This window comes from Austrofundulus limnaeus, unplaced genomic scaffold (assembly GCF_001266775.1).
Source record: "Austrofundulus limnaeus strain Quisiro unplaced genomic scaffold, Austrofundulus_limnaeus-1.0 Scaffold2, whole genome shotgun sequence".
Classification (NCBI taxonomy): domain Eukaryota; kingdom Metazoa; phylum Chordata; class Actinopteri; order Cyprinodontiformes; family Rivulidae; genus Austrofundulus; species Austrofundulus limnaeus.
Window position 1 is genome coordinate 553,584 of NW_013952404.1, and position 22,225 is coordinate 575,808.

Consider the following 22,225-nt stretch of genomic DNA (forward strand, 5'->3'; position numbering starts at 1 on the left):
TAGGCTATAAAGTCTAAAAAACATGAATGGAAGTCAATTGAAGGGTGTGTGTGTGTGTGTGTGTGTGTGTGTGTGTGTGTGTGTGTGTGTGTGTGTGAATGGGACTTCTTGAGCAGTTTTGTTTGGCCTCGTTTCCACGGAAACCATTAAAAAAAACCACTTTCCTGAAGAAAACAATTGTTAGCTTATGAATCTTTATGAATTTATTTTAGGCTAATCATGACGTTATATTTTACACAAATCACACTTTTATTCTAGTCAAACTTCAGTCCTGTGTTAGGATTTWATTTAGCATGTCTGTCCGACTTTTACTTTATGAGACCGGAAGTGCATGACATCTTTTATTCTGAAGACCGGAAGCAAATGGGATCTAGTTCGGTTTGACGGAGTGAAATCCGCTAGCAGCTCTAATTATTATTATTATTATTTTTTTTTTACAAATGAACTGAGACAAGCTGTGAGTCCCAGGTAACGTTTGTATTTTCCAGTTGCAGATGTTTCATATTTTTATTTATTCTCGACTATTTGTTTTTAGAAGAGTGCGATCGGCCCTTCTTGCATTTGTACTTTTCTCGAACAGTCAGTGGGATTTAAGAGGGGACTCCCTTTACTTTTCATTAATTACGTTATTTTATTGAAAGTAGCGAGTTAAACAGCTTACTTTGTTGTATTATCTGGTGTATCTGTTAAATATATGGGCTATCTGCAGCTAAACCCCGAGCCAGCAGCTTATGGACGTATGCTAGCTCGCTAACTCTTATAGAGGACACTTTATTTTAGCTTCTTCTGCTGTCAGGACTACAATTATTAGGTCCTTGTTGGTCTCTTCGGCTCTTATTTTATTAGGTGGACTTAAAAACAAACTAAATGTATCAAAATCCAACAAGCTGCGTACCTGTGATATGTTTAGTTGCAGATTAGTGGGATGCCCACAGGTGTTTACAATTATTGGAACTGTTAATTTTGAAGGTAAATTACAGATAAGGTGGAAACACCTGGACCATTTAATGCTCCTACTCTGAGGAGCTGTAGTCCTCCAGGGCCACTATCCTGCATGTTTTAGATGTTTATCTGCTTCATCACACCGGGTTTGAATAAATGAGTGATTTAACAGGTTTCTGCAGAAATTGAAGACCTGCTGAAGAGCAGAGAAGTAACTAAAACATGCAGTTTAGTGAGCCTCGAAGACCAGGATTGAGGACTAAAAGCTGCAGAGTTACTGACATATTCCAGTCATAAATAAACCTCCAGCTGTGAGAGTCACATTTTTTTATTTTGAAATAAATGACAGTGATGACTGGTTGTGTCATCACTGATGATGGAGGATGACTTCATGCATCTGAAAGTCTTAATCTACCAAACAAGGACCTCAGAATACATGTGGTGTTTCATTTTTTGTCACTTAATGACATAAAAGGTAAAACAATCATTCAGGTACTAATTACACACTGCTATGCAACAGTATTGTCCCAGTTCTTGTTTTTGTAGTTTCAAGACATTTGTATCTTTAGAAATGTTCGGTTCGACTCTTCACCTATGAATCATAAAAATGCTCCAGAACTTAAATTACGATTCAGTGCTGTCTATGTACAAAGCTTAAAAACAAAGAACAAATTTACACACATCACCGTGTTGTAAAATAGTATTTAAAACGTGTTGTATATGCAAAAAACAAAAACAAAAAAAGGTCAAAAATGTGCTTATTAGGAGGCATACTGTTCTTATTTTCTATTTTTTTAGTAATCTGGACCAGTGAATGTCAAAGGAAATTGTTGGAAACCTTACGTGTTATGAGCTGAACGGTATGAGAAAATAATTTTAAGATATGGGGACAAATTTAGTKACTCAGTTTCATTTTCTGAGTGCAGTTATCTCTTTGTTCTTTCATTTGTTTAACTCATTGTCAAGTAGCTTAGTTTAAAAAAGTAAATGAACCGAGTCACTTGCATGGAGGGTACGTGAAAGGARTTAAAAAGCGGCAGTACTAGTGCTCTTATAAAAAACACTGAAAGAATTTGTGATTCTCTATTTCAAGGGAATGCCTTAAAATAAAATAAAGAAAATAGTCTTTTTGGAAGCTGAGCGTATAAAGATTAGTGGCTCGAGTCTTTTCTGCCGAAATGTGAAGCGTTTGAAACGATGCGATCCAGTTTAATCTTGTTTTTAAACTCAAATTCATGAGGGTGTATTACAGGTTGTCCTTCAGCTGCCTTCTGACTGCTTAATAAGAAAAAGAAGGAACTGACAGATGGAGGATGTTTGCACTTCAAAACCCAAATTGATAAGTGAAGCCTCCATCTCCTGTTTGACTTTTAACAACTCTAAGAAACACAAGAAAAGCCTGCACTGTGACGACGAAGGGCTCCGTTGGATTTGTTCGAGACTTTGAGGGTCTTTAAGAAACGATGAAGCTTGCTTRTCAAAGTCTTTAAACATGCAAAGGGTTTTAAATTATGTTTTGGGTTTTAAAGGAAGGCACACTAAAACATTCTTAGCTCTGATGACATCTTTTTTTGAGTTTGTAAAAGATATGGGAACGTGTCACAACCTGTGTGATGGTTTGCACTTTAATTTAGGCCACGTTTTTACTGATGGCTAACAAATAGGGCTGCCACGATTAATCGATTAATCGACGACTAATCGATTATTAAAATGATCGACGACTAATTTAATAATCCATTAATCGTTTTCTTTTTTTAGTTCTTTACTTTGTTTTTCTCTCCAAACTGCTTTGACACCTTCCACTGCCACATCTGCCTTTCTGTCCTTGACACACATGCACAGTAGTGGTAACTGGGGTAGGCCATGGACGTCACAAGACATTATACAGACAGGCTCTGGTATCATGGCTACCTGACAACGGAGCTCAAAAGTGTGGGATCATTTTAAGAAAATGAAAGAGAAACCTGTGCAATGTTTGCAAGGCAGAACCTGCCTTCCACAGCAATTATTTTTAGTTAGCATAAAGCTAAAATCTAACGATGGTTATACAATAGCAGCTGCATTGTGGCACGATAAGCTGTATGTTTTATATTCAATTAACGTATGATCCGATTAGTCGACTAATCGAATAAATAATCGGTGATTAATCGATTATAAAAATAACCGTTTGTGGCAGCCCTACTAACAAATTAAAAAATTACTGCTCACTGAATAAATTATGTCTCTGCTTTGGTTTTGGGAGTCTTTATGCGTTTTTAACAGTATATTCCTGTAGTTGTCTGCATCCTGCTCTCTGAAAACATCATTTAACCCAGTTTAACTTGTGAGGAAAGTCAAAGATAAAAACATAGGAGAGAAAGTTGGAAGATTTATTCTCCTTGTGTTTGGATACGTTAGGAGCATCGACGCTCGCTGGTTTTTAGTGTGAAGGACAGTTCTCATCACTTCCACTGCTCAGCTGGCCTTTCGTGCCGTGTTTATTTGCACCGTCGCCCCTGCGGCCACGTTTTCCACGTCGCCGATCTTCTAGCTGGCTAATCAGATGAGTTGGCAGCAGGGGTCAGCGGTGCACATGTCTGGTCAGCGAGAGCGAAACTCCATCTGGGGAGATCAGAGGTGAGACCTCTGTGGCCTTAAAGTGTGCTGGCTGTAAATAGCTCCCGAAGCGCCGAGCCAAGGGATCAATGGGGTGTAAATGGAAGCGGTGGGTGTGTTATTATTAGAGACTGAGGGGAACTTTGGATGTTCTGTTCGTTTGCTCGACCCTGTTTGTTTCTTTTGATTGAAGTTGGGAGGTTTTCATGGAGATCATCAAAAAGGACGACGATGGAGAAGAATACAGTGAGTGTTGATGTGGGAGATTRACCGACTCCTACAGTCTGAGTGTGTGAGCTTTTAGTTCAGTTTCTGTAGAGTTTTCAGTTGTAGAAAAGCTGCGGCGTTGCTCAGAGCTGCTTTTATTGAGAGACCAGACCCACTTGTGTTCTCAGAATAGGATTTTTGTATCGTTTCAAGCTTCAGGCCCCGAGGGGGAGATGACGAAGGAGGACGTTTCAGAGCCGGTTGAAGGGGATGCCGTCCTGGGCTGCCTCTCAAGACTCCCACCCCACCAGAGGGTGGTCATCCACCAGGTGGCCTCTGCACCGATGCCAAATGACTGTGGTGAGGACCCACACGTGAAAATACTCAATTTAGCACTCACTCAATATGTAATATACAGTTTACCTATTAAAGAGCCTGTGACATCAATTTTTTTTGTGATAAATGTGATTGAACTTTTGGAAAGATAACATATCGCAAAAACAATTTCACACCACTGAGATGAACAGTTGAGATATTTGCCTGTGAAGTAACAGGAAGTGATGTCAAAGGGGAATGTCTGCATGTAAACAGCGTTGCTACAACAGCTACAACACAAACAGCAGGGCATTTTCTGATGTTTCTTTAGATAATTTAGACCCTATAAGAGAAAGAGATGAAAAAAGTCATTTTAAATAATATTGTTTTAATAAACCATAACCAGGGAGTTTTCTTTCTTAAAGAGTTCCCCTTTGATGTCACTTCCTGTTTCACTTTGCTGAGCCAAATTCAAAGGAAAACTTGCCAGTWATGTGACAAAATGGGTTAAATCATGTGTTTCATGCCAATTTTCCTAAACATGAAGATATTTTCTTTGACTTTTTGTATTTGAAGGATAGGCATGTCACCAGCACTTTAAAGATAAGATAAAACTTTATTGATCCCACAGTGGGGAAATTTGAACATTACCGCAGCTCAAACAGTGGAGTTGCAGTAACAGGCTGCCTACCATGGCACCATCAAAATTGGAAACAGAAAACCACACAAGGGAAGGGAAGATGAGGAAAAAAACAAAAACATCATATTATATCAACACTGTGACACACTATGGTGTTTATGAAAAAAAAAAACCTACTTATTTTTAAATGGGGTAGGGGAAGTTTCTCCAAATTATATGTGGATAAAGTCTAAGCTCAGTCGTCTGCACGGTCTCCTTTAAAAATAGCTTTTGTGTATCGCCAAACAAGAAACATGTTTAATTAATCGCCAAATGAACTGCTGAGCAGAAAGAGCTCCTCGGTGGAGTCCCCGGACGTGTAATGCAATCAGYACAGCAAACGCAGCGAGTTAAATTATACAGCGAGTGTTAGCTGTGGTCCTTCAGCGAATGCAATTTGTTTTTCAGCCTCAGTGGGATTCTGTAATTCTTTATTTGGTCCTTGGCACGCCTTCTTCTGCCGTCTACTGTCACGTCTGGTTTTATCTGCTGCTTCAGGACAGCAGGAGGCTTTTTTTTGTCCCCTCAAGTTACCCATTTTAACAAACCATTTCACAGTCTGTTGCAGAAGAGTCCTCACTGCAGACTCTCTCTGGAAGAAAATGCCTCACACTTGTTGTAAAAATATTGATTTTTTTTTTCTTATCCCTGTTGCCGCCTCCAGAGTTCTCCTTCTTTGACCCCAGTGAGCTGCAGTGCAAGGGGATTCTTCAGGATCCCAACACCACCATCCCTGAGCTGTTTGCGGTCCTCAGGCAGTGGGTGCCTCAGGTCCAGAAGAATATAGACATCATCGGCATTGAGGTGTTGTAGCATGAAATGACTGTAATACCTSACAATTAAAGTCACATTTTTGCTTGTTAATGAATTTCTTTCCAAACCACAAACAAACCTTTTCCATCAGGAGTCACACAAAGTACCTGCAATGCAGTAAAMTCTGTAAAGAAACAGTCCTCAAGGGTTTAAGAAGGCAATTATTTCCCTTCCTGCATCTTTATTTTAACCTTTCAGAAACAAACACCTTGTTTGCTGTCCGTTCATTGTCTAAATGTAGAGTTATGAGAAGACGGGCACACTTCATTGTTCACTCCAGCGTCTCTGAGTTTCACTTTATAGCCTGTTGTAATATTTCCACGCAGTGACACCTGGTCCTCTGTGGCTCATTACAGCTTCTTGTCTTTGCACAGATCCTGAAGAGAGGCTGCGGCGTGAATGACCGAGACGGTCTGACTGATATGACCCTACTGCACTACTGCTGCAAGGCCGGGGCCCCAGGYATCGGTTAGTATCGACTCGGCTTCTTGATAAAAAGTCCACACGCGTCTAATCCGACACCGGAGTGCGGCGCAACTCGCTAAATGGTCCGGTTCATGGACGAATCGAACGCGACTCAACAGCCTTCGTTTCTGCACAGGTGATGCGGAGACGGCAGCTAGCTTCGCCCGGCAGCTCCTCGCCCTGGGTGCCGATCCCAGCCTTTGCTCGCGCTGGACCAACATGCGGGCCCTGCATTACGCCGCCTACTTTGATGTGCCCCAGCTGATCCGGGTGGTCCTGCAGGCCTCCCAGGGTGGAGGTGAGAACATCAAGGAGCCTCAGCAGTTTATTTTCTTGTGGTGTTTTAGGTGCGTTCATTGTTTTCAGTAGAGCAAGCAGTTGGTGGTGCTGTTGTATCAACCAGTAAATGTTATTATTTTTTTGTTTCCGTTGATGTAGTTTGGTGAACATACTGGGAACTCATTTTAAAGCAAAATGACTTTAAAGTGTTGGTAGGCTTGAACGCTGATGGACTTCATTGCCATTTGATGAAATGTTTTTGGATCATCACCTGTTTCACATAAAATACAGCATCCAATATCCCCTCCCAAAAAAAATCACAACTCAGCACTCAGCCTCATGATGGAGCTGGAAGAAACACGTGGCAGTTTGTCTTAAAAGCACGTCTCAGCAAATAAATATTTCCTTRTGAAACTGAAAATTGGTCACACTTTAGGGGTGCTTTTTAAAGCACGTTTAGTTTATTTTTGATTAGTTTTCCTGATTCATTTGTTTTGATGGAACTTATAGAGATATATAAGTGCATATAGACTTTGCAGATAATCTTGGTAGGGAAAAATAAAAATGAAATTAAAAACTCAAAGCACTACTAATCTTCTCCTTAAAGGGGAGGTATTATGTATTTTCCAGGCACATAGTTCAATTCTATACCACAGTCAAGTAACTATGTTAGYTGTTCTGAAAATGTTGTATATATTAAAAATAAATTTGACTTGGCATCACATATAAACACCTTGAAATTGGCCTCTGTTGCTTTAAGCACCTCCTACCGTTTCCTACATTCCTACTTCAGCACATCATCACAACAATGCTACGTGTTGTTTACAACCTTTCGTAGGAGCGTTGCAATTTGTTGTAAACAAAGAAGCAACATTAGATATTGGTTTTGTGAAATGGCAGCTCAGGATACAGTTGAACCTTACTGGAATAAACCCATGTCGGACCCTGAAAGTACGTTTTCTGTAGAACCGGAGCGAGTACAGAGGCTCTTACAAAAYGTTTCAGCTTTGTAATATATCTCGCAGTCATCCTCTCAAACATATACGTCAGTGCTGAGCTACGTTTTGTGAAAACATATAGATGATTATAAAGCTAGGTTTTGCAATGAAATCATAGTGATTGTTAAATAAATACTTCTGCTGCTGCTAGCTGCTGTGTGGGGCAGGCACAAGGGAGGGGTGTGCTGTGGGGTGGGTGGGGCTTTGTGTAAAAAGGCGGTGCTTTGTACCAGCAAGTGTTCAGGCAGCGCTGAGTGGCTACCTCAGGAAATTCAAGGATTTCTCAAACATGCACAAACGAGTCAAAGCAACACTCTGGATATGTTTTTGATGAGGGAATGACATAACATGATATAAAGCTCAAAACAGTTGATTTTGCATACTGCCCCACCCCCCCTTAATTAGTTCACTGATAATGGAACAATATTTGAACTGAAGATCTTTGTGTCAGAACAGGAAGTCAAATGGATCAAAGCAATGAGCTTTTAAATACAAAACTTTACCAAAACTGTATATTTCTCTTCATTTTCAGAGGTCGATGCCACCTGCAGTGACTTTGACTTCGGCACATCTCTGCACATCGCTGCTTCTAACCTGTGCACCTCAGCCGTCAAGTGTCTCCTGGAGCTGGGAGCAAATCCAGCGTTCAGAGTAAGTTTTTATTTTTTTCCCTTCTCCTCCYTGTACTCTTCATCAGACTTGTCTTCTGAGTTGGAGAAATAGATTTTTTTCATCATCTTGACAACAATCTGCAGGATAATTCAGATTTCAGCAGGAAAATCAATGATTTTTTTTAGTTCTTCGTGATTCASTTGCATCAGATGATTACAATAAAAAGGCAAACATTAAACACACACAACACATTTTAGCTAAAAATGTTAAAGTATAGTGTGCGTAATGATATTCAAATGGTGCATGTTAAAGTTTAGAGACACCCACTCAACGTATGTAAGAAAACGTAATGCTTTACAATCAGATAGAGGAGGAAAGCAGAGCAACTTGCAGCTCTTTTCAGATATAAACAACATATTTGAGTTCAGGTGAAATTGTGTTTCTGCTCTAAATGTTTCACACTGAAACTTTAGGAAATAATTGCCTCCCACGCAGCTTCACACTGGGTGAAAACAGTGGCTGCATCAGACTTTGTTTTGAAGAAAGGTAGAGGTTTGAAAGTTTTCTCCGGTTGTGAGTTCAGCTCTGCTCCTCCGTCTGCGTCGTCTTAGCAGGGAAGCTCAGGTTTCATTTACGACCGCAGCKCCTCTCTTATCCTTTCTTCTGGCTCACCTGAGCGCCGGCTGAAAAGTAATTGAGTCATCTGTGTTATTTATTCCACTCACCTCTCTCCTTCGACAACGGGACGAGAACAGAGGTGTAATCGTGTGTGCTCGGGTGCAGCCTGTGTTTTTGTAAGGGGTGGGAAGGTTGTGCAAACGGAGCGCTGCAGTTCTGGTTGTGTACTTTTCTTCTGCTGCTCTAATTCTCAGCAGACAGACTTTTTATTTATATTTTTTATACTTGTAGTACTGTGACTTTTCGAATAAATACGTTTAGGATTGATTAACAAACTGGATTTATTTACAGTGAATGAGTACCGAACCTACTTCCGTAAATGACTCGAGTCATCTGGACCCTCGGCTGAAATATCGCTGAAAAGAGTTGCATCAGAATAATTGCAGTACAATAAAGTTTATGAATCTTTTGTAAGGAGCATTTTGTGAAATTAGACYTCTGAGTTATGAGTTTATGGAGCTGCTGCTCTGTCTTTAGCCTCATTTAACTTCTCCAAAAGGCTCAGATGAAAGAGATTTAATCAGATATCGACTTGGTTGGTTAAAAGAAAAACACGTTTTGTATTTTTAACTGCAGATAAAAGTGCTTTTCTGAGAAACAGATGGAAAATAAACTCTTGTGGTTGAAATCTAGCTTCCTTTCTGCCCGTTACCTGACAGATATGTCACTGAAAATATAAACAAACAAACAAACAAAAAGCTGTCACTTTAGTAATAAAATCAAAATGTAACCATCTTTAGTTCTCAGTTAATCTGGTGCTTGTAAATCTTTTTTTAAAGTTCTGCTAAATAGGAATGTGGCCGTTAGAGTAGTTTATCATATATTTTGAATTTGTATATTTTTGTATAAATTAGAGCTTGTTTATTTTATTGTTGTTTATCTGTGTACACTAATATCCCACTGGAGGTCACCAAAGCACTATGCACAGTAATGTATGATTTCTTTGATGAATCCAGGAGCTTCTTTCTGTATTTTTAGTTTAGTTTGAGGATGCAGAGCACTTGATTTAAACCTTATTTTTAAGTTTGTGTAAAAGTTGAACGTCACAGAGGGAGGATTATTTTACATTTGCTGTGATTCATGAAATTGTTGGCGTTTGTCTGGAGCGTAAAGAACAATCTTTAGGTAAACGGTGGAGTTTTCACATATTTAAACCTCTGCTGCAGCTGAAACGAACTTCTCTACTTTGGCTTTCTCTTCATGTTTATCCTCAATATTTTCATCTCAGACGGCGTTCCTTCTATTTTAGTTTTGAAAACATCTACTATTAATAAGAATCGAACACATCGAGCCCAGAAAACAGGATCTTGTGCCGAACTCTTTCATTTTTGAACAACGTTGATGGTGGTTAACGCCGGAGCAGAGAGGTTTTTTTACTTTTTTGAGGATCATCATTAAAATCACTTATTTATTTTTCTGCTCAGGCTTTGCATGGATTCATCTGAGCAGACCTTGAATTAAAGCTTTGTGTAGATTTTTATTTTATTTTTTTATTTTGTTTTGTTTCCAGATGTCTATTATTTGCAGGACAGAAGTGAATCGACGTGAGAGCATTTCAAAAGCAGCAGCTCTTTGGAGGATAAATAAGATGTTAGAAATTATAGCAAGAAGTGAATCCGTATCAGTCAGGAAACGTTTAACACAAGTTGTTTTGTTTTTTGTGTTTGGAAAAAATTGTATACTTTTATCAAGCCTTGAAAATGGTTATTAATTTTATTTTCATTTGCTTTTTACATGTGTACTTCACAGCTTGAAACAAAACTAAATTAATAAAAAGAAACTTAAAGTGCCACAAATTGTTGGAAAGTATTGTTTAAAGCTTCTGTCATTTGAGCAACTTTAATGCTGGCAGAAAAGAGTAAAACCCTTTATTTAAAAAAAAAAAACTTGTTCACGATTTTCTACAAATTCCATTTTTCCGACGTTCACTTTTTGTATAAATTATAGTTAATAAAGTTGAAGAAATACTTTTGAGCGAAGCAGCCTCTTGACTTTAAATAACTCTTCAGGGTACTGAACATTATAATTTAACTGTTTTACGCGCAGCAGGACGGGCGTGTGGGTGAGAAAGCTGTCAGATTGGGAGTGTGGGACAAGAACGTCTCACTGCGAGGTCTCGGTTCGGATCAAAGCGAGGTTTTAACTGAAACACGTCGGGACACGCAGAGATACGGCTTACACCCATTTATAAAAACTCTCGCATAGTATCTGTGAAGAATGTGGGAAATTACTGATTTTAGTCCTGGTTTCACCCGTGTGCAGACATTAGCTTGTTTTTTTTCTTTGATGTTCATCATAAACCACTTGTGTCGGTTGATCCCGGTGTCAGAATCCAACCAGTACAACCTAAGATAAGCTCCTCTCGCCTGTCCCACCTTCACATCCACCTCCTCCCTTTGCGTTTTCTCTCCTGAAACTTTCTAATTCTGAGCTCTGTTCTTAGACTTGGTGCCTTTGAGTCATTTGGGATTATGTTGTTGTGATCCTGCTGATCAGCTTCTTTAAAGGTCTGACGGGGATTTTGCTCTGGGTGCAGAAATATAATTAAAGAATCTGCTCATCCCAGCATTTTTAGACAAGAAAAAGAGAGCTCTTTTGGAGAGAGGTGCACACGTTAAAAAATAATAAATTTCTTGATGCACTGATGACACCGAAAATGAACCTGTTGCTGTTCTGAATTACCTAAACAGAGAATAAGCAGTTTTTTTTCTTTTTGACAGTCTCACCATGACTTGCTTCAACTTTACTGGGGTCTATGTGTTCTCGGTGGTTTTTGATTTAACTTGAGTTTGATGTGGGTGGATCTTCATAACATAGCCACTCAAAGCTTCAACGTTATTTTCTGTCTGAGGCACAACATATAATACGTAAGTGAAGTAAAGTTACAAAACACTCGCCACATTCTGCCACGAAATCCAAAATGCTGCAGCCGAGTCCACCTTCCCTCGAGTCCATTTGGTTCAGCTCCTTTTGAATTCAGCTGCCATTTGACCTCGTGTTGGTTTATGTGTGGCCATTTTATTGGATATTTAGTATCTTACAAAAATAAAACATAAAACGAATGTTGCGGTTGCGAGACTCTAACCAATCAAGCTCTGCTAAAGTCAAATCTTATGCTAGACTCAACTTACCTTTGGATGGTTGATTATTAGAAGTGTTAATCACGCTAGGTTGCTTTTTATATACTTATCACTAAAAGTAAAAATTTATGTTTGGTATAGGGTTGGGCAAAATCATATGTGTGCAAATAATTGTCAAGAAAAACTAATCGATAATGTTTTGGCACTTGATAATTAATACGATTAATGCCACCAGGCAGACTGGAGACTTCCCCGGTCAGTCCGCTTGGTGCTCCTGTCTAATTCAGATATGACGAACATTTTTAAAAAAATGTTCTGTAATTTTTTTTTATCATAACTCCGGTTTTACTTGGTCTATCAACACATTATAAAAATTGATGTATAGTCTGAAGTCTGCACTTTTGGCACAAGTTGGAACAGATGTTTGAAGAGGCAAATCTTTCCCACTAGAGTGATTTAAATTGGTCATATGACTAGGGTATGAGGGCGTCCAGGGACTCCAGGTGATTAATCGTCATTTTAATTGTTATCGGCYAAATACCACAATTAATCATGATTAATTAATTTTTTTGCCAATATTGCCCAACCCTAAGTTTGGTCGATGATTTCTTTGTCATAACAAGRCTTCTTGGCTATAAACCTCATACCAGGAACTGATCAGCAGCACCTGGATGTACTAAAAGCTCAAAACAAGTGTCAAAAGCAGCAAAATCTGCTGTTTGGCAATGATTTGATTTGACAATTTTTTTGTGTGAACAGCCCACATGCTCAGCTCTACTGCTCATCCAGTGAATGCCTGTTCCTTGCAAATGTGTCCCCATTTAAAAGGGAAATTAACAGTCTTTCCAGCAGCATAAACAGTGGTGGGGCAACACTAATCTGGAAATCAGTTGCACTAACCCTAAAGCACTAACTCAAATATTTAGGTCCCCTAATTCTAAAGCACTAACACACTGAAAAAATGAGCAAAAGCTAATTCTAAAAATGCTAATCTAACCCAGCTGACATGTGGAACATTCTTCAGAGTCAACATGAGGCAACATTTACTAGTAGTAGTTTACTAGTACCTGGTGGATAAGTGACACATATAAACAAAATATGACAGCTTTCACCCTCAGCTGTTAATGTTGATCCATAACATATAAAGACCTCAGTTAGTACTTCTAAATTTAGCAAGTGCTAATTCATTAATGAATTAAAAAAATAGCTAAAGCACTAATCAGGAAATTAGTTCCTCTATTAGTACTTTAGTGCAGTGGTTCCCAAACTTTTCAGCTTTTGCCCCAAAAAATCCCAGCAGCAGAGACCTGTGCTAACAAGCTGTTGTCAGTTAATGAACATTGTTTTCACGTCAAATAAACAAGAGCATAGTAACATTATTTATTACACTATTTTTGTCCATTTTAAGTACACAGTTTAGATTTTGTAACAACAAAGGAAAAAAATGGAAGTTGTCATTTTTTAGTGTAATTAATTAAGAAAAACTCTTTACGACCCCACCTTGATGTTCCAGGACCCCACTGTGGGTCCCGACCCCAACTTTGGGGACCACTGCTTTAGTGCTTTAGGGGAACTGCACCCACCACTGGTTTTAGATTTGTCAAGATTGGTCAATATGGCCGTGGAGGAGTGGTTAGGGGAGTCGTCCTGGAACCGGAAGGTCACTGGTTCAATAGTTCAGATCATGCTCTCCCTGACATAATCCAGTTTGATGATGTCATCAATTGCGCACCGGTGAACGTCTCTGGACCACAAGCATTTAACACATTTTGGTCAAATCCAGGTGTTAATTTTTCGAGCGTTTATCAGAAGAAAAACCGATACCGATATGTAGAGATTTTAAATTTTTTATGCTAATATTGGACCGATAATATCTGTAGGCCGGTATTATCGAACATCCCTACCATTTACCATTGTTACAACAAAGCAATAATCTGCCCAAAACAAATTTCCTGACTTTTTGTTTTAACTGTAGTTTGGGCTTTTGATTGAGATATAAGCAAAAGTTTTGTACTTTTTTGTATTTGCAGTATGTATGTTAATTTAATGGTAAAAGGAAAGTTATTGCTGAGGTAAGGACAGTGTTTCTAATGTCTGTTTGGTTCGCAGAAAACACAAAACAATGCTACGAGAAATACGTGTGCTGGTTGAAGTGCGGTGTTTGATCCTGACCTGATCTCGTTCTCCTGACAGAACGACAAAGGGCAGAGTCCAGCTGACGTCGTCCCCGACCCCCTCGATATGCCTTTGGAGATGGCGGACGCAGCCGCCGTGGCCAAAGAGCTGCGGAGCTTACTGAGGCGGGCTTTACCCAGGCCCAGCTCGCCGCTGCCCCTCACGCTGCAAGGCCAGTGCATCCCCGCGCTCTCTGACAGGGCGAGGATCCAGCTCGCCTCCATGGGGATTCGACTGGGCGATCGAGTGGTTATTGCCAGACAGAAGGTGAGCGTCATGTTGCTGTCAAAGTGAAGGAGGTAATCATCTTTTTAAAATATTTTTTGAACAGGTGCAACAGTTATAGTCTGTTTTTTATTTGTTAGTGTCACATTGGCACAGTAGCTGAAATTTTAGGAGAAAAAGAGTTCACTACACGTCCTTATATAGATTTCGCAGGTGGCGTTTAATTTAAGTTACAGCTGTGAGTGAAAAGCTCAGATGTTAAAAACACCAGCTTGCTTATCATCTTCTCCTGAGTCATCATCGTCGTCTCTTACACTCGTCTCTGATCTCATGTCGCGTACGGTCGACTGTGTCAACCAAACCGCTGCTCGTACTTATCACTTGAGCTCATTACTCATGTTTTGGTGGCACATGTTACGTTATCATCGCATACCAGCCGTCCAAAAGCAAAGGATGTCTTGACAAGTCGGTGTAAATGAAGCACATTTCTTTTTAAGAATTTCCTGCTAACAAATCATTTTTACTGCCTTATAAAGTGTTTAATTTTGATGCATCTAACAAATCTTTTGGTGTTGATTTGTGTTAAAACATGTCGTTGCGTACCATCTAGGTTCAGCTTTATGATTTAAATCATATAGTCATTTTGACACCCATTTTTTTTACTTAACATGAAAATAGTTTCTTATACYGTATCAATGGTAAACTTTAAATTTGTGATTAAATGCAACAAAATAAATTTCAAAGGTGAAAGAAAACAATTGTCCTGCCCCTGAGCTGTAACTGAGCAATTTGATGACGATGATAAACTTTATTCATTTCATAAAACATAAAAAAAGCAATTTCTATGTACAATAAAAAGAAACACAAATAAAATGAAATGAAAGGTGGCAGAGAGAAGAAAATAATCTTATAATATCTGCCCCTTTTTTACAAATACAAATTCAAACTATAACGATTTCTCAGTTACTAACATAACAAAACAAAACATTGAAACTTTTTAGAAAAACCAAGTGAATGTCTGCATATTAAACCATCTCATATTTTTTAACAGTCCAGTCTTTGTCATTCTCTTAAACATGCATATTGTGGCATTTTTTAATATCGTTTTCCAAATCGTTCAACAGTCTCACTCCTTGAGTTGAGGTGCATCGTTCTTTCAAGCATGCTCTAATTTTAGGTTTCATGAACATCTCTTTTCCGTTAAGTTTATAACAGCTTTTTCTCTTTGTAAAATTTATTTGAACTTTTAAAAGTAAAACATTTTGGTGTGCTTTATACATAACTAACAAAATATTATAATCAATCAAATCATAGAACTTCATCAACTTCAGTTTACAAAATAATATATTAGAGGGATAAAGATAATTTTTTCGAGTGATGACTCTTATAGCCCTTTTTTGCAAAATAAAAACAGGATTTGTAATAGTCTTACATGCCTTTCCCCATTCCCAATTTATTTGGATAGCTCAGTATTAATGTCTCAAAATAAGCCGCTTTAAAGTCAGCATCAACCCTTAATTAAATCTGTCATAATGCATACTAGCTACTCACTAGAAACTCATCAGTGAGTAAAACTTTACTAGTTTTACTTTTAATAATATTTCTGTATTTATTTCAGATTTAGTCAGTCTGATAAATGTTTAAAAGAGGACATGTTAAAACATTGTTTAGTCAAAGTTAAACATCAGAGTTCATTACAACCACCATAACGCTCATGTGGCCCTCAGTGAAAATGAGTTTGACACCCCTGCTATAGGGTGAAAATAAATTCCAGATTCATTGGACAAAGTGTGTTATTTTTTATAATGTTTTTTTTAGTGTTTGCCGTGGTACTGCATGTCTGTCATAAACATGCTAATGGACTTTGGCTGTTCTTTTGTTGTGAAAAAGGACTAAAAGAAAATCACCAGCCTCCTTCATTAGCAGCATCTGTCCTCATGTAAGAAGAGCAATTAAAATCCTCCAGTTTCCACTCGGCTAGACRTTTGCTCTGAAAGAAATCGTCTCTAATAATTCTGTGCCCGGTCATCAAGACTTCTCTAATTATAATTCTTAACACCTCTTTCTCCTTTTCATGCTTCACACTGTATTTATGTTTTTTTTAAACTCTCCCTCGCCGCTGCTAAAATGATTCGTTTCTGATTGCTCTGTTTTTAAATTGGTGACCCGTTATTCCTTTGCATGAATGTTTTTCCACCACGTTGTGTGTGTGTGTGGGCTTTCGCCTGAAAGTGTGTGTGTGTGTGTGCTTGCAGGTTGGAACGCTGCGATTCTGCGGCAGCACCGAGTTCTCCGGAGGCCTCTGGGCCGGAGTGGAACTGGACAAACCAGAGGGCAAGAACGACGGTTCTGTAGCAGGGGTTCAATATTTCGTCTGTCGGGTCAAACACGGTAAGCTGTYGTGTTAGGAGCTTTAAAATCCAACATACTGACTCAGAAACTGATTTTTATTTTTTTCATTATTTCTAGGAATTTTTGCTCCTTTGTCCAAAATAAGTAAGCCTTTAGAAAAACACAAATCAAGCACCCCAAGAACATCTACACCTCTGCGCCCCCCTCGTCGTGTTGATCTCACCAGAGTTACCTCAAAGATTAACACAGGTAAGGAAATGTTACCGTTTTATCAGAAAATGCAGGATTTTTTTTCTAAAAATTCAAAGAAATTATATAAACGTAAACAATAAATGACATCTTTGAAGAATTGCGACGTTTTGTTGAAGTTTACAGTTATGATGAACTTCTGCTCCGGCTCTGCCAGGATAACTGAATGCTACAAAAAGATTAATGCTCACAAGCTTTTATAATATTAATAAAAAAGTTTTCCCCCGAGGAGCTCAGCCACTGTGTACAGTCATAAAAACACGCCATAACCTCAACCACAAAAGACGAGGAAACCAATGTGCCCGGAGGAATAAAGAATTATATATTTTTTCAGTGTAGATGGAGTTAAAAAAAAACACGGGGCAAGTGCTTTTTTATGTCACAGGCGTCTGTTTGGGTTCCCAAGAGAAGACATGAATATGATGGTAGACCACACAGACTGTTTCAGAATAATGGCAGAATTCTCATAAATAACTTCCTAACAATAAAATCTGCTCCCTGAAGGGKTTTAAGTTGGAAACTTATTTTCATTTGAGACAAACTTGTGAATAGTTTATTCTTATCAAAAGGTGTTTAATGTTTTGGATTTCTTTATAAATACAATAAGGTCATTTGTAACATGAAAACTGTAGGGCTGTGTATTGGCAAGAATTTCGTGATATGATACACGGGATCACAGTACGATAAATTGCGATACTGTAAGCAAGGCGATATATATTGCCATATTTTCTCCAAATGATTCTAATTTAAAAAAACTGTAAAGAGCACACCATGCAATAAATACTGATCAGAGTTGTAAAGTAACTAAGTACAAATACTTTGCTACTCTACTTAAGCAGAAATTTTGTTTATCTGTACTTTAATTGAATAATTATTTTTCAGCCTACTTTTTACTTTTACTCCTTACGTTTTTACACAGTTATCTGTACTTTCTACTCCTTAAATTTTTTAAAAAGGTAAGAAGTATTAAGTCATTTCTCCTATTTTGTTTCGGTTTGTTAGTGTTAAAACATACTATCCTAAAAAAATTGTGCATCTAGGATAGAGTGAATTTAATTGTAGTTGGATGAGAAGTACAGTATACCATTCTGATACTGTGTTAATTTTTACAAAATCCATCACAGCTGCATGTTTTTAGAAAAAATATTTTTTTAGGGAGGTCACCTCCCAATAAATGTATTTTGGAAACTCTAATCGCTCATTTTTACTAAATACTTTTACTTTTAAAACTTAAGTATTAAAAGTAGTATTTTATGTCTTTTGATACTTAAGTACAAAAAAAATCTGATACTTTAAGACTTTTACTCAAGTAATATTCTTAGAGGAGACTTTAATGTCTACCAAAGTAATTTTATGATAAGATACTTGTACTTTTACTGAAGTATCACTTTGAGGTACTTTTATACAACACTGATACTGATTAAATTCAGTTTATTTTAATCAGGAGAACACTAAACAACAGTGAGGACTGCATTTGTATTTCACATTTCTTCTTACATCCATCAATTGAGCCTTAATTGAAAATTGATACAATATCAGGAAATAAAATATTGCGATATTTCAGTGTRTCAATATTTTCTTACGCTTCTTGTAATTTGCGAACATTTAGTGAAATCTTAATAGTAAATACGAGGGTCGCCTCCTGAATTGTCGTGACTGAATTCTGATATGRTGGGATTTTTTTACTTCCTGTCTGGGAACTCTGGATCTCTCCACAAAGTCATTGCATTAAAATACTGTATGAAAATCTGCTTTTTAAAACTCTTTACAAAACCGTTTTGTTTTTTTTCTTTCTTTTATGAACCACGTTGGCGCGCCACAGGATTTAATGCATTTYAGTTTTAATATTAATCTTTGTTGAAAGTGGATTCTGAGGCGCCGCCAGAGGCTGATGCATACATCAGACTGATGACGAGACCTCACTCCCTCAGTCCTCGGAGCCCTCCGTGTCTGACAAACGACGTCCATTGTTAATTTACATCCCAAACCTTGTCTTGTGTTTTTGTTATTCTCAGTACCGTTTGGGTTWACAGCTGTATTGTGCTGTTGTAATTGTCAGGGTTCTGAGGGTTGATTGATCAAGGTGTGACTGGAATACTGGACCTCGGAGAGGCCAGTGGAATCTGGTGATTGATAGTCCAATTAAGGCGAGTTTAATAACTGGGGCATAGACAGGCTGAGTGGCCTGGCAGCCATTAATCACAGGGAGTGTGTGTGAGTGTTTACGTACGGCATGTAATGCATCTGAGGGCACCTCCGAACAACTTGAACTAGGCTAATTTATGACCACACACTTTTCAAGGCTTTTGCCAGCCCAAACTTTCAGAGCAACCCGCGTTTTACTGTCCCATCGGATCAGAGGTAGAGACAGCTCGCTCATGTTTATCGATAAATTGGACGGGTTATTGTGAAACCGTTACGTCTCGCTAACCTCGTGAGACGGACGCAGACGAAAAGCCAGACTGGTCCCCATTAGTGCGTCAGTAGCATCTAAAGCCTCAAAGGATGGCGAGAGCGTATATAACGTCTCTAACACTTGAATCGTAAAGCGTCTGTGCCTGAAGTGATCCAGGACGGACAGAGAGATGAAACCAGGGGCTCTCTGCAGGATAAAGGTCAAGTGACAAGAAATGTTTGCTATTCTGAGCTTAAATAGAGTCAATTTTAGAGTAAAGACTCAAATCTGTCTCGGAGGAGAACATTTCCCGCCTRATTGTAAATCTGGGCCACAATTAGAATAATACCAGGCTGATCTGATACGTCTCACAACTTGTTAGTTTTTCTGCAGATTTGTTGCTGAATCCTCTTCGGAGCTGAGGCTGTTACATGAATGTTAATGTGTGACGGCCAATTAAAAAGACATTTGTCACAACTTGTAGCTTCAAAATAAGAAATATAAAACATTCTATTGTTTTCTGTGTGTTCAATACAGAAAAAAAATCCTTATTTCATCGTCTCTGTTTGATTTACATTTTATTTGCTGTCCTTCGCTTACAAATGTATTTTACTTGTTTCTCATTCTGCCATGTTTGTTGTTTTATTCATTGTGTTTTGTTTACATATGATCTGCATCGTAGCTTTGTTTGTTTTTTCATTGTTTTTTCTGCAAACCCCTCCACTTATTATCATAGAAAATCAAAARGTCTACTCTCTCAACTTTAAGGTTTTATGTTTCAGAAATCCTTTGGACATAAGAGACCAAAGTAGAAATATATTTGGCCACAATGCAACAGTTTTCGATGTTTGGTGACATTTTCTGCACTTAATTTTATCAGCATGGTGGTGGAGAGCTGATGATTCAACCTCTTTTTGAATTGTGTAGTCACTGAGCTGACCATGAACTCCTTAGGCCAAACTGGGTCATGAAACAGGACAATGATCCAAGAMTATTTTAAGCCCCGGACTTGAGGAAAGATGTTTCATTTCCTCTTGCAGTTGTTTTTTTAATTTATTTATTTTATTATTATTATTTTTAATCCACATTTGACTCATTTTATCTGTGTGTCTGTGTGGGGAAAAGGTTTATCTGTCATTAAAAAAGTACCTGATRGTCATGAAAGTCCACCTGGTCGCAGTACATGTGCAGAGGGAGACGCCTCAGACAGTAAGACAGGTACTGCGGTTGGTGTTGAGCTGGTTGCACGGTTTGCGTAGCTTTTAGCTGTTTACRAACCTAAAAATTTCTGATAATCAATGCTTCTTAATAAACGAATCCAGCATTGTAAATCTAGCTAAATTCAACTAAACAAATGTCAGCTGTCATGAAAACGTGCTTCACTAACYACAGTTAATAATCAAACTAACTAGCGGTACAACAAGGAAAGCACCAAAACAACAAAAACTACAAAAATGGAGGAAAGAGAGATTCAACTGACGCCGTTTTTGTTGAAGGAAAAGATTTGGACTCAGTTTGTTTTTTACTAAATGAGCTTCACAGACTGGAGTAGATCATGAGGATCCTTTGCTCACTACTAGATTGATGCAGAAATCATTATGAATCAAAATTGATTTTAAATTGAATCATTGCTCCAAAAATCAGAATTGAATCGAGTGGTGAGATAGCTMAAGATTCCCTCTCCTAAAACTGACCCAGATCAAGACGTTGGAAACAATCTTTACACTTATCACCATTTAGAAAATGTAGAGTTATATGTATTTTATTTTTTCACCATTTTTGTTCTAGTTTATTTGTAACCAGTTCCTCTGCTCCTTTTAAAGCATTTTGGCACAGACTTAATCAATTAGCCTCCAAGCGTTTGGTATTTAATGAGCTTGTGAAGGTCTGTGGAAGGTAAAAGCTTAATGAGGTCCTGCGTTCAAATGGCTTCTTAAGAGGAAAATTGACCATCCTGCTCCATCTTATCCCCTCCTGTTGGCAGAGAGGATTAACTCGTTGGATTTCAGTTGGACCTCGGTACAAGCCTCTGTTAAAAAAACTATATTAAAGGGATCCACGATTAGTTGTAACATTAGACTTTATTTGATAAACATATATTTTAACTGTAAAATAAAGAAAATACTGTAGTTTCTATAAATTTTAAACTAAATTTTTAAAAATATATTAGACAGCTATTTTCTATACAAGCAAAGCATTCTGGGTAAATGATGTTGTCGATGAGGTCATCAGTGTGAGGCTGCTAGCGAGCTATATCCACCCTTAAGTAAACTTTATTTATATAGCACCTTTCACAGGTCAGAAACCACAAAGTGCTTTACAAGAAGACATAAAAGCACAAGAGATAAAACAAGTTAGATAAAACATAAATGCGATAAAAATATTACATGTTGGAAAAAAGAAAAAAAAATCGATTWAAAAAAATTAATTAAAAGAACAAATGAACAAATGTGTCTTAAGCTGCTTTTTGAAAGTTTCAAGAGAATAAAGGCAGCGCAAAGTTAGAGGCAGTGCATTCCACAGCCTGGAGGCCACGACCCTAAAGGCTTTATCCCCTCTAGTCTTAAAATTAGTCCGTGGAACCATTAACAAYCTTTGACTGGAAGATCTGARGCTGCGAGAAGAGGAGTAGGGCTCTARAAGTTCAGAGATATAGACTGGGGCTTGACCACAACAGGGCTCTAAAGGTAAGAACYAAAATTTTAAAATGAATTCTAAAATGTACCGGCAGCCAATGTAAAGAAATAAAAACTGGAGTCGTGTGTTGTGTTTTCTGTGTGTTGGTTAAAAGCCTTGCAGCAGCATTCTGAACTGTCTGCAAACGGTCGAGGTCCTTCTTATTCAAACACGTGAAAAGACTGTTACAATAATCCATACGAGATGAAATAAAAGCATGGACAATCATCTCCATTTCTGCTTTGACACAAGAGACTTGAGCTTAGAAATATTTCTTAAAAGTTGAAGTCTTGAAGGTTAATCCTGGATAATATCTGACTCTTTTAAATTAAACCAGAGAGCGTTGACAGAGAGGAGAAGGTAGAAATGACTCAGCCTGGAACTGAAAATATGGATGGAGGACCTCAATTTAGCTTGTTTGTCGTGCTAGTGCTGAGCTAATACATATAAGGCAGTACAGGGTCCACGCTAAAGCTAAAGCTAAAGCTAA

At 38.1% G+C, this 22,225-nt stretch overlaps 1 protein-coding gene across 6 annotated transcripts in view; it reads left to right on the top strand.

The window, feature by feature from the left end:
- Nucleotides 1-347: 347 nt before the first annotated feature.
- Nucleotides 348-22,225, top strand: part of LOC106518499 (CAP-Gly domain-containing linker protein 4) — a 31,321-nt gene continuing 9,443 nt past the window's right edge. The window contains exons 1-11 of one of the 6 annotated variants that reach the window (XM_014009829.1): nt 348-468; nt 3,731-3,783; nt 3,958-4,104; nt 5,403-5,542; nt 5,926-6,019; nt 6,153-6,314; nt 7,826-7,944; nt 13,857-14,105; nt 16,319-16,454; nt 16,533-16,664; nt 20,185-20,277. In XM_014009829.1, coding sequence (XP_013865283.1) covers nt 3,744-3,783; nt 3,958-4,104; nt 5,403-5,542; nt 5,926-6,019; nt 6,153-6,314; nt 7,826-7,944; nt 13,857-14,105; nt 16,319-16,454; nt 16,533-16,664; nt 20,185-20,277 — 1,312 coding nt within the window. In that variant the 5' untranslated portion in view covers nt 348-468; nt 3,731-3,743. Of the gene's footprint in view, nt 469-3,077; nt 3,784-3,957; nt 4,105-5,402; nt 5,543-5,925; nt 6,020-6,152; nt 6,315-7,825; nt 7,945-13,856; nt 14,106-16,318; nt 16,455-16,532; nt 16,665-20,184; nt 20,278-22,225 lie in introns of those variants that run through there. The other 5 variants (XM_014009837.1, XM_014009820.1, XM_014009855.1 and 2 more) reach the window with 5 other exon arrangements.